The 12819-nt window shown below is 38.2% G+C and overlaps 1 protein-coding gene across 4 annotated transcripts in view; it reads left to right on the top strand.

Moving 5' to 3' along the window:
• Positions 1–12819, top strand: part of ABCA9 (ATP binding cassette subfamily A member 9) — a 65824-nt gene that overhangs the window by 37189 nt on the left and 15816 nt on the right. For 3 of the 4 annotated variants that reach the window (XM_044247552.1, XM_044247551.1, XM_044247553.1), the window contains 5 exons: positions 2324–2461; positions 5938–6045; positions 8824–8997; positions 9385–9498; positions 12372–12491. In XM_044247552.1, the coding sequence (XP_044103487.1) occupies positions 2324–2461; positions 5938–6045; positions 8824–8997; positions 9385–9498; positions 12372–12491 (654 nt within the window). The remainder of the gene's footprint in view (positions 1–2323; positions 2462–5937; positions 6046–8823; positions 8998–9384; positions 9499–12371; positions 12492–12819) is intronic. The other variant, XM_044247554.1, reaches the window with a different exon arrangement.

A 12819-nucleotide genomic window follows, 5' to 3' on the forward strand; every position in this document is an offset into this window, starting at 1 on the left:
CCCATAGCCTCCATTATAACAAGATAGAATTAAATGTCATTTGATTTTATTCCTTATTAAATTATTTGCACTATTACTAACAATGAATTTAAACCTTATTATCAATTCTGTTCCATTCTAATAATGAATTTAAATCTTATTCTCAACTGGATTTTAACTCAAATGACTCTGATAAATCATCAAAGAATAAGTCTGATTAATATCTATTATGAACTTGAGCTCCACTACCCAAAAAAAAAAAGTTCTTAATTTTTTTACAGTAGATTTTTGTATATTTCTCATGGGGAAAAAGGTTCATGTCTTGACTGCTAAACTCTACACAAATGGGTCAAATCTTTAGATAAATATTTATATTCAGCTATTTGATATTAAAAACTTTCTGTTTCCTACAACTTGCAGTTCATGAATCAACAGTGGATCCCCTAAGAGTTTGTTAGATATGCAGATTCTCAACTAGTGAATCGTTGAACACTACATCAAAAACTAATGATGTATGATATGTTGGCTAATTGAACATAGTAACAATAAAATCAATTAATCAATTAATTACAATTACATGCCAGATGTTGAAAAAAGAAAAAGAAAGAAAGAAAAGAAATGAAGACTCTCCGCTCCTACTCCAGACCTACTGAGTAACCGCACTTGAATAAAATCTGCAGATTCCTATGCTCACCAAAGTTTGAGAAGGAATGTCTTATTTAGCAATATTTAAGATTGGTGTATTTCTACTGAAAATTTACTTTCTGCTTCTCTTAAAAATTCCTTCCATGTGCTGATTCTGGAATTGAGAAACAGTTGCCCAGTTTAGAGCTGGACTAAACTTGCTTTAGACCTGGACTTGCCTACTTGGTCTAATGCCATGCTGCTTCACCCATGTATGTGATCTACCTAGGCCCCGTGGGGGTATGCGGAGAGATCCCTGTGGTAGACAAATGAAAAAAGATGGCAAGACAGTGGGGTGTCTGGGTGGCTCAGTGGGTTAAAGCCTCTGCCTTTGGCTCAGGTCATGATCCCAGGGTTCTGAGATTGAGCCCCACCTTGGGCTCTCTGCTGAGCAGGGAGCCTGTTCCCCCACTCCCCCGCCTGCCTCTCTGCCTACTTGTGATCTCTGTCAAATAAATAAATAAAATCTTAAAAAAAAAAGTGTTATATGTGTAAACCACTGTAGGTAAGTGTTCCAAAGCTTGACCATTTGCAACTTATCAGAGTTAATTTTCAGAAGTAATTTCTGTGCCCATAATAAAATTAGAAATTACTTTTGATCAAACTCGTCCTTGATATGTTGTGAACAGGTTAGTTTCTGGTGTGCTCAGAAAAATGGTTGTTAAAAAATGGCATTCTTAAGATCAATAAGCATTGCTTTAAGTAATTAGATTAGCTACAATCCATGTGATGTTTTGTGATTGGAAAAATAATAACTTTTATTCTTTTTATTTGGGCAAGAAGTAATCACGGTATACATATGTATCTATATATCATTTATGATATATGTGTGTATATGTATATATAGAGAGAGGTAACTTTTTTACTGTATGTTTCCCCCCAGCTTTATTAAGATACAATTGACATACATCACTGTATAAGTTTAAGATGTACAGCATAATGACTTGACTTACATATACTATGAAATGATTTTAAAATGCCATTTTAAAGGAGATTATTTTAAAAAGATTTTTATTTATTTATTTGACAGAGAGAGAGATCACAAGTTGGCAGAGAGGCAGGCAGAAAGAGAGGAGGAAGCAGGCTCCCTGCTCAGCAGAGAGCCCAATGCGGGGCTTGATCTCAGGATCCTGAGATCATGACCTGAGCTAAAGGCAGAGGCTTAACCCACTGAGCCACCCTGGTGCCCCTCAAAGGAGATTTTTACATGCAGCATTGCTACTGCAAGCTCAGTATTTATGAAACCCATGCTTTCATTACAGTAGCCGCCTGCTCTCTGCTTCTAAGTATCCACACATTCTTAATTTATAAAATGCATGTATCGCATTTTGAAAGGAAGCCTACAGCCATGATACAGAGACATTGCTTTGTGGAGTTTTATGGTATTGCTGCTAAAAGTCATCTGAGGCATTTCATTTTGTGACCATTTAGGCAGAAAGAGCCACCTGTCCGCTGCTATGGTCAGTCAAGAGCAAAATACTGAATTCCTTGCTGTATATCGGGAATTAATCAAGTAGTATGAGTGATGGTGATATTAGTCACATTCAATGCTTTAGCCTTCCTGATTTGTCAAAAATTCGAATGATTTTCTACCATATTCTTTCATTAAATTTTGTATTTGCTTCCTGAGGGCTTAGAATGCACATTTATTATATTTTAGGATCACAGATTCTCAATAGCATGTAATACCAAAAGGCTGAATTGCTTTCCTGTCCTCATGGATATCATCAGCAATGGGCTACTTGGAATTTTTAATTCTTCAGAACGCATTCAGACTGATAGAAGCACATATTTCGAAGTAAGTATAATTTTTCAGAGGGGGGAGGGGCAAAGGGAGAGGGTTAGAGAGAATCTTAAGCAGGTTCCATGCCCAGCTTGGGCTCATGCAGGGTTCCATCCCACAACTGAGATCATGACCTGAGCCAATTTAAGAGTCAGATGCTTCTTCAAACTGGGCTTAATTTAATCTCCAGTTCCCTCTTTACCCCAAACTTGCTCTTCTAAAGATGAAAATTCCTATTTTAAGTGGATTTCTAGTTCTTACATGACCGTAGAAAACTTCTAGACTTTCTTCTAAAATCTAGAGGAAAAATTAACTCTACCATTAAGAATGTCACCAAATGCCTGTTTTAGGTACTTTAAACTACTTTACAATATTTATAAATGGGACATTAAACATTCTAGTAAGTGGGAAATTAAAATGTGACAATGAATCAAGTTTACTCCCTAGTGATAAAAGTTTATATGCAATACATTAACTTTGGTATTAGAGAATTTAACCTGTTTATAGTACAGACTGTCTTGTGGTCATTCTTTGCCTATGTAAATTGTGTTGCACTAAATGACCTTTTCCCCCGTAGCTTTTTACTATGTACTTAACCATTTCCTTCCCTTAGACAAAGTGAAAACTCCAAGATCTCACCCAAGAAAAAAATGTTACCCGAAATTTCAGTTTCAGCGTATTATAACATTAGAAGCAGGATCTGTGCAACTTACCCTTTTACTTAATAGTACAAGGTTACAGTGTTGACCAAAAGAAAACACAGATTTCTCATTAAACTTTTGTTTTAATGGGTCTCAAAATTCTGTGACAGATTTTTGGTCAAGTTGTTTCCATTAAAAAGTACTGATTTTAAAAACTAATAACTTAACACTGCGACACACACACACAAAAACAAATGGTCCACAACACATTCTCCTTTCCTTCTGAAGGTTTTACAATGCATTGTTATCATTAACCAGTCTTTTACTATTAAACTTAAATGGCCAGTTGACACAAACAGTTCTGAGACCGTTCTTCCACCATTGATTAAGACTGGGGTGGTAGGGGGCGCCTGGGTGGCTCAGTGTGTTGGGGCCTCTGCCTTGGGCTCGGGTCATGATCCCAGGGTCCTGGGATCGAGCCCCACATCGGGCTCTCTGCTCAGCAGGGAGCCTGCTTCCCCCCCCCCTCTCTGCCTGCCTCTCTGCCTGCTTGTGATCTCTGTCTGTCAAATAAATAAATAAAATCTTTAAAAAAAAAAAAAGAAGACTGGGGTGGCAGGTATTGGGGATAATATTCATTTAGCCTTCTGAGCTTTCTGGGCAGACTTGGTGACCTTGCCAGCTCCAGCTGCCTTCTTGTCCACGGCTTTGGACTGGAGTGTAGGGTAAGCTTTTTTTTAGTTTGAAGTTATTTTGGAGGTTTTTCCAAGTGTCATTTCAAAAACAGAATATTGAATGATAGTTGGAAGTAATGAACAGGATGAAAAAAGATCTTTAAAGATTACTGTGGTGATTTTATACTAGCATAGAGTAATAGATAAATTAATAGTATTTGGGTGATAACCATCTAATTTTTGGCACTAGATAGCTGGCAAATCTCAGCACTGGTGCATTTGATAAACAAACTGAATCTTGACCATTTGAACTTAGTTCTCTGAGTAGGCTTTTTTCTTAATGAAAGGGGAATTCATCAGGCAACTTGGAATTAAGGCAAAAAGCAGAGGACAACCTGGTAGGCAAACAATGCTGAGTGAAATGCATACTATAGCAGCCATAGGCAATAGGAAATGACTACAGTTGAAAAGATGGACATTTTCTAAGTTAGGTAAAATGGTCTTTTAATGATACTACCAGGAGCACTGATAAGGCCTGTAAATAAACTAATAAAAGGTTTTGTCCGCAAAAAAAAAAAAGAGTCAGATGCTTAACTGACTGTATCACCCAGGTGCACCTGAAGTCAATATGATATTATCTCACTTATCCTGAACTTTAAGTTTTCAAGAAGACACTTGAAATGCAGAAATAACTTGTGAACTTGTTCTTGAATAAGTGTTATGTTTTACACACATGTTGTTTACATTTAAGGGTTGATACACACACACACACACACATATATATAGACACATTATCTAGCGATGATTATGTAACATTATAACCTGGATTGGATGACTTGGGGTCAGTGGAAGAGTAGAAAAGACAAATAGTTGGGGAAAAAGAACTGACAGCTTCTTAGATCTGTCACCACCTGTGGCAGTAGGTAATGGGACCTTGCTGAAACAGCCAGAGTCTGAAAGACCAGACAAGTGGCTATCTCAACAACTTGACCTTCTATAGCCCTTGGTTCAACAATCCACAAGAAAAAAAAAATACAGATGAAAACATCATCACAAAGTTTTCTTGTGATGTAAATAAGGCAATATGAGCACAAGGTGCAGCTGAGTGAATTAAAGATGAGCAGGACGGCACATAAGCATAGGAAACCACAGGCACTCAATAAATTGCTCTCATTATCACTATTGTTGTTTGTGTTCTTTTTCTTGGGAGTACACTGGGTTTCCATTAAAGAAGGTTCAGCTTTGACTAGATCAACAGATGGGCTGAAATTGAACTAGAAGCAGTTCTTATTTAAAATGTAGCTTACCAGGCCTGCTCATATCCGGAGTCAGAATCTTCTCAGTGGGGGGAGGGCGTGCATCTCCATCATGGCGCCATCTTGAATCTCCCTTCGCCATCTTGAAGTGACACTGTAGGCATCCTCTACAGCTCCCTGGACACTCATTGTTATTAAGAATTATTCCAGTGCTGTCCAAAACTTCAATTTCCTATCCAGTTCAAACACTGCAGGGTCAGTTTGTGGCCTTACAGCGGGGGTGAAGTGGGTGGGTGGGCAGTGGTGGGCTTTTCCCTTTTCCCTCTTCTCTAGTCTAACATCTTGGAGTGGAAAGGAGAGAGTGACCTTGCTCTGGACTCCCCATCCCTTTTTTTCTCCACTGCTGGGGCTGGAAGCAGAGAGGAAAGATGGAGAGATTAAGACAGGAAGAAATGGTGCTCTAGAGACATCCTGCTTTCTCTAGTTATGTACATGGCCACCACAGCCTAGGTGACCAGTGTGATTGTCTTGGGTAGTGTTTAGCTTTGACCTCAGTTTCTTGTGTAGATGAAGATGAACTTGATGATGCTGAGCAGAATTTCCCTTTGATTGCTATGGAGAGTTACTCACTGTCAAGCTCTCCCCTTTCCCTTGTGCATTGCTTGATGTGGCCATCACGCAGGCAGTTAACAACTTCTTCCACCCCTGCCTTAACCTCTGTGCCTCTTCAGAAAGAACTGTGAGAACTATTGAGTGCCTCTTGCATGCTGTTGGGAAGCTACAGAGATTTAGGGTGAGGTGGGGGCTGTCCCACTTTCTTCATAGCACCAATTCACCTATTTGAATGACTTAGTTAAGATTAAGCACAAAAGAACTGTGTGTGCAATTGCCAGCAGCTCACGTGTTCTGCATGATTTCAGGAGCACATGTCTTATGAGCATGGGTACCTGAGCAACTCCTTCTTCTGGATCCCGGTGGCAGCCTGTTTCACTCCATACATTGCAATGAGCAGCGTCGGTGACTATAAAGTAAGGAGATTTAACAAAGTTCTTGCATGTTCTTATTACTCAGAGACCCCTTCTCTGCTCTATGACTGTATATGTATATGGAAGGGGGGGACACTCTAAATTTGCATGCTTGAAACAATGCGTCATCCTGCATTTTATTATTTTATTTATTTATTTAAATTTTTTATTTCTTTTGAGTGTAACAGTATTCATTGTTTTTGCACCACACCCAGTGCTCCATGCAATCCGTGCCCTCTCTAATACTCACCACCTGATTCCCCCAGCCTCTCACCCCTTGCCCCTTCAAAACCCTCAGATTGTTTTTCAGAGTCCATAGTCTCTCATGGTTCACCTCCCCTTCCAATTTCCCCCAACTCCCTTCTCCTCTCCATCTCCCCTTGTCCTCCATGCTATTTGTTATGCTCCACAAATAAGTGAAACCATAAGATAATTGACTCTCTCTGACTTATTTCATTCAGCATAATCTCTTCCAGTCCCATCCATGCTGCTACAAAAGTTGGGTATTCATCCTTTCTGATGGAGGCATATATATATATACTCCATAGTATATATGGACCACATCTTCCTTACCCATTCATCTGTTGAAGGGCATCTTCAAGATTTTATTTAATTTGACAGAGATCACAAGTAGGCAGAGAGGCAGGCAGAGAGAGAGGAGGAAGCAGGCTCCCTGCAGAGCAGAGAGCCTGATGCAGGGCTCTATCCCAGGACCCCAGGATCATTACCTGAGCTGAAGGCAGAGGCTTTAACCCACTGAGCCACCCAGGCACCCCTCTTCCCACATTTTAATAAAAGGTTGGCATATATGAAGAAAATGCTATTCTTCTTAAACAGCAGTGAGACCTCGGAAAGGACCATGGAGGAGGTATCATCAGCTAACAGGGAATGGCAGCTTTCATCTGGTTTATCGCTGAGATTTTGATTGGTAGCCATGACCCTCTGACATTATCACAATGCTTCTCTTGGCGATGGTTTTCGCTTTGAGGTGGTGGTGGAGTTACTCAGTGAAACAGTCCTAACCAATTCATCCCAGAATTTTGGCTTCTTGTTGAAAAAGACAGCCCCTTTCAAGATGCATTTTAGCTTTATTCAATTGGAACATATTTGTACTAAATTTTTTTTATTTATCTAAAATCCAAATGTAATTGGCAACTCCATGATATTAATACCTTTTTCTCCTTAGCCTCCATGGCCCGCTAATAATGAAGTCAAGGAATTTCTTTCTGATCTATCTAAAATCTTCCCACGTTCCCCCATCTCTCCCACAACACCCTGGTCAAAGCCACCATCATCTCTCTCCTGGACGAGCACATCAGCCTCCTTACATGCTTCCTATGGCTCCTCATTAGTCTTCTCCTTACCCATTCTCCACCCACTGAGACAGAACAAGTACTTAAACACACACACATCTGACCATGTTGATGACTCATCTAAGTCTCTCCATTGGTTTCTTGGCAAACCAAGCGGCAAGAATGAAATCTTTTCTGTAGCCTGAAAAACAGTGCATGAACTAGACCCAGATGTCTCTCTCCACTTTGATATGATGCCACTATCACCTCAATAACTATGCCCAACCAATTGGGTTCTTTCCATTTTCTTGAGAGGGCCAACTGTACCCACTACGGATCTTCTCTCCTATGCTCTCTGCCTGCTGTGTTCCCCGTCACCTGTGCAACTCCTACTCACCACTTAGACCCTCACTCAGGCCCCCTTCTCTGACAGACCCCCTAATTACAATTCACCTCTCCTATGACCCTTATCTTAACACTTCTACTTTTACTTCTTAAATTTTAGTTTTCACAATTTTAATTATGTAGCTATCACTACGCCTATTTGCATATCACCTTTATCTCTTTTGGCCACTGCAACTTGACCTCCACCAGAGCCCCATGACCAACACAAAGCACATGGTGTGCTCAGTAAACATATATTGAACATATTAATGAACAGAAAAAGTCCAGCTCTCTAATGCATCCTAGCGATCATTCTCTTTCCTGATTTTTTTCCAGGTACACTTCCTTTTCCAGAATATTTATCTCCATTCTAACTTTTTTCCTAAAGAATGTCTTTATATGACTCAGTTTACGATTTAAAATTTTCATTGCTTTTGTGCGTCTGTTAAAGTTCAAGTAATATTTTAAGCCTTGTGTTAAGACAATCACTGCAACATATAACTTAGAGCGGGTCACAATATCAAAATCTACTTACTAGTTTTTATACATAATAATGAAAAATGTGCTTTACTTCAAAACAGTAAGTGTCTTATTTTTATCTTATTAGTTTTAACAGACATCTTATGCCAACCTAAAAAGATAGTAATAAAATTGACTTGTTAGAAGATCATTTCTTAGACCTAAAATAAAATGCCAATTATAAAAGGACTGTTTATACCCAGCACAAATTTGAAGAATCTTACAGGGAATTTGTAGACCTACATCTCTGGAATCTTTGTACAATTTACAAGTCTCCATTAGTGTCCAAAGGAAGAGTAGCTTTGCAAAGAAAAGAACAGGCATCTTAATGAGGCAATGTCCAGTTGTTCCGTGACAGAATGTGGGCTGGTTTTGTTGGTGCATTTCTCCTTTGGACAATGAGGTCACCATGCAATTTGGAGCACCATTGATCTTCTGGAAAGGAGGAGTGTGGCCAGTAACTGTGTCAATATAATACATGAAAGGGACACACACACAAAAATGAATGATTATGTGACCACATATTTGCAGTTTCTCAAGCCTCAACTACTCAGCACTTTTGGTGATTCTTCCTTTTCTTTCCCAGAGAAAAGCTTACTCCCAGCTATGGATTTCAGGCCTCTACCCTTCTGCTTACTGGTTTGGCCAGGCGCTGGTGGATATTCCCCTCTACTTCTTGATCCTCCTTCTGATGCAAATAATGGATTACGTTTTTAGCCCAGATGAGATTATATATATAATTCAAAACCTGTTAGTTCAGGTAAGTGGCAAAAATTATGTGATAGTTTATTAGACTATATTTCATGAATGCAATGACTTTTTTTTAAAGATTTTATTTATTTATTTGACAAAGATCACAAGTAGACAGAGAGGCAGGCAGAAAGAGAGAGGGGCGAAGCAGGCTCCCTGTTGAGCGACAGCCTGATGTGGGGCTCGATCCCAGAACCCTGGGATGACAACCTGAGCCAAAGGCAGAGGCTTTAACCCACTGAGCCACCCAGGCGCTCCTGCGATGACATTATTAATCTTAAACTAAAGAATTTCAAATTACCTTTGCTATAGCATAGTTTGGAAAGTTGAGGTTTCGGTATGAATGCTTTCATAGGTTTGGTTTTACCTTATCCAACCTTAATATTTCTATTTTCAGATCTTGTGTAGTATTGGATATGTCTCATCTCTGGTTTTCTTGACATACGTGATTTCATTCATTTTTCGCAATAGGAGAAAAAATAGTGGTATTTGGTCATTTTTCTTCTTAATTGTAAGTATGCACATAGTACATATTATTTGATTTTTAAATCATTTTTAAATAATTTTAAGAATATGTATTTTAAAGGCACAATCCACAAGAAGGACAGTGTCAAACTGAAAAGCTTCTTCAGAGCAAAGCAATCAATAAAATGACCGGGAAGCCTATGAAATGGTGAAAATATTTATAAACCATGTATCTGGAAAAGGGTTAGTATCTAAAATATGTAAGGAAATTGTATAACTCAATAGCATAATAATAATAATAATAATAGTAACAGGTAGGTGAAAACAAGCTCAATGACTCATCATCAGGGAAAGGCAGATCAAAACCCCAATGAGATATCACCTCACACCTGTTAGGCTATCAAGAAAAACACAAAAGATAAGGAATGCTCTCAAGGATGTGGAGAAGAGGGAATACTTTACACTGTTACTGGGATTGTAAAGTGGTGCAACCACTATGCAAAAAATATGGAGGTTCCTCAAAAATTAAAAAAAATAGAATTACTGTATGATCCAGGTATGTACCTCTGGGTATCTATCTGAAGGAAATGAAATCATTATCTCTTAGAGATGTGTGCTCCCCATGTTTATTGGAAACAACCTAATTGTCCACTGACAGATGAATAGATAAAATGTAGTATATACATACAATGGGGTATTATTCAGCCATAAAAAGAAGGAACTGCTGCCCCTTGTAGGATTAACCTTGAGGATATTAGGCTAAGTGAAATAAATCAGACAGAAAAAGACAAATACTGTGTGATCTCATGTACGTGAGGAATCTAAAACATCATCCTTATCAAAACAGAAAGGAATGCTGATTACCAGAGGCTGTGGGTGAGGGAAATGGGGAGATGTTGGTCAATGGATATAAACTTTAAGTTATTAGACGAAGAAGTTGTTGGGATCTAATGTACAGCGTGATGATGATAGTTAACAATACTGTATTATACACTTGCAAGTTGCTAAGAGAGTAGATCTTAAGTGTTCTCATTGTTACAACAACAAAAAAGGTAACTATGTAAGGATAGGGGTGTGTTAGCTAACATTATTTTGGTAATTGTTTCGCAGTGTATATGTGTATCAAATGATCACATTGTACATTTTAAACTTACGCAGTGGAATATGTCAATTATATCTCAAAACCAGGGTGGGGGGAAGGAGAACCATTTAAGGATTAAACTAATTGGAGGGGGAGACAAACCATGAGAGACTTTGGACTCTGAGAAACAAACTGAGGGTTTTGGAGGGGAGAGGGGTGGGGGGGTTGGGTAAACCTGGTCGTGGGTATTAAGGAGCGCATGTATTGCATGGAGCACTGGGTGTGTTGCATGAACTATGAATGATGGAACACTGAAAAAAAATTAAATTAAATAATAAATAAATAAAAATAATTTAAGAAAATTTAAAATGTTATAAAACCAATGGTAGGGAACACTGAATTCTGTTAAACATGCATAAAGTTGAATAACTTTGGGAATCATAAATATATATAAAAATATATATTTACATATAATATATAAATATTTATATATAGTTAAGATATATATATAATTCACAAAGTATAATATTTCCTTTTATAAAGTGAACATAACTTCAGTACAAATCCTAAGAAAGAGAGAGTAAAAAAGAAAATCATTGATAAATTAATTTGGAAAATCAAAGACAGTTCTCTAAATAAAAAGATGACAAAGCAGAAGTAAATTAAAAGAAGACTAGTTCAGTATGATTTATTTCAGATTACAGTGATGATCCACTATTAGGAGCTATCAAACTAACAGAGGAAAACTCCATCAGTTAAGAAAACACCATACCATTCCTTTAAAAATGTCCAGTAAAAAGTATAATCACAGGAAGGACAAATTACTAAAAACCAATGACAAATATTATAGGACATAGTAAACTTACGCAGCTAGTCACCTAATATCAGCAATAAAACAAGGACACCTACAGTAATTAATTAAAGCACCCAGTGTGCGTGAGGAGGTCTAACACACACACCCACCCCTGTTTGTAAGAGCATAGACTGTCACCATCTTTTTGAAAAATAATCTGTTAGTAACTGTTGACAATGTGAATCCACATAAATCTTAACCTGCATTTACACTTCTCAGAGTCTTTCCTAAAATACGAAGAGTGTTGGAGCCACTGGGAGGCCACAGTCAGTGAGGCACCAGACTCTAGGCTTCAGCTCAGGTCATGACCTCAGGGCTATGAGATCGAACCCCGTGTCTGGCTCTATGCTCAGTGTGAGTCTGCTTGAGGATTCTCTCTCCCTCTCCCTCTGCCCCTCCCACTTGTGCTCACACTCCGTCTTTCTCTCTAAAACAAAATAAATAAATCTTTAAAAAATAAAGATACAGAGTGCCAATAGATAAGGATTTAGGTAGACCATTATTTATAGGAGCAGGGAAATTGGAACAACATGTTTTCTGAAGGCAAAATTGTTGAATTCTTGCACATCCTTTCAAAGAAATACTATGCAGCTGTGAAAATGAATACTGATATGTTTAAATCCAAACAGATGCCTGTGATCTCCTGTGAAATGAAACAAAAGGAAAAAACTAAGCAATGTGTGAAAAAGATTCCTCCTGTCAGATCTGAATTTCAGCAAGAACTCCAAATGATTTGCAAGCACTTTGAATTTGAGAGCCCTGTTGTGTCTTAAAAATATCATAATCAGTCAAATACAGAATTCTGACACAATCTTGTGCTGCAAAGAAAAAAAAATGGTGGTAATACTGTCTTGTGAGGGAAAGCTGAAAATAAGAACATTTACAAGATGAATTCCCACCCTCTTGGAAAACATCCTAAAATTCAGATTTTTTTACACATTCATGAAATTAAGCTGCACTTGTTTTTTTTTTTTTTTCCTTTTAGATCACCATCTTCACAATAGTTGCTACAGATATAAATGAATACGGATTTCTAGGGTTATTTCTCTGCACTATATTAATACCACCTTTCTCACTGATTGGTTCTCTGTTCATTTTCTCTGAGGTAAGTAATTTCATGCCTGTCCTTGGGTCATGAAGTGTGTGGCCACTGGTAGCCTAGAATACTGTAAAAATGCTGGTGGAGTCCTTATCTACAAAATTCAAAGTCTCTGTTGGAAAGATCATTCTTTTACCAAAAGCAGGAGTCACGTTATTTAATAAGAAGCTCTGCCTTGGTTCAGGCATCTTTGCAGTGGTGGAATTTTATAGTTCTCATGATAACCCTCTCTCCTGGGAACAAATGACCCTACTGGGAGGCTAATGAGCTGTGCTTTTTCTGTTAATTTTGGACATTCTGGCTTTAAGTTTCTTAATGGGCATACAGTGGGAAA

Source organism: Neovison vison, chromosome 5, assembly GCF_020171115.1.
Source record: "Neovison vison isolate M4711 chromosome 5, ASM_NN_V1, whole genome shotgun sequence".
Classification (NCBI taxonomy): Eukaryota; Metazoa; Chordata; class Mammalia; order Carnivora; family Mustelidae; genus Neogale; species Neogale vison.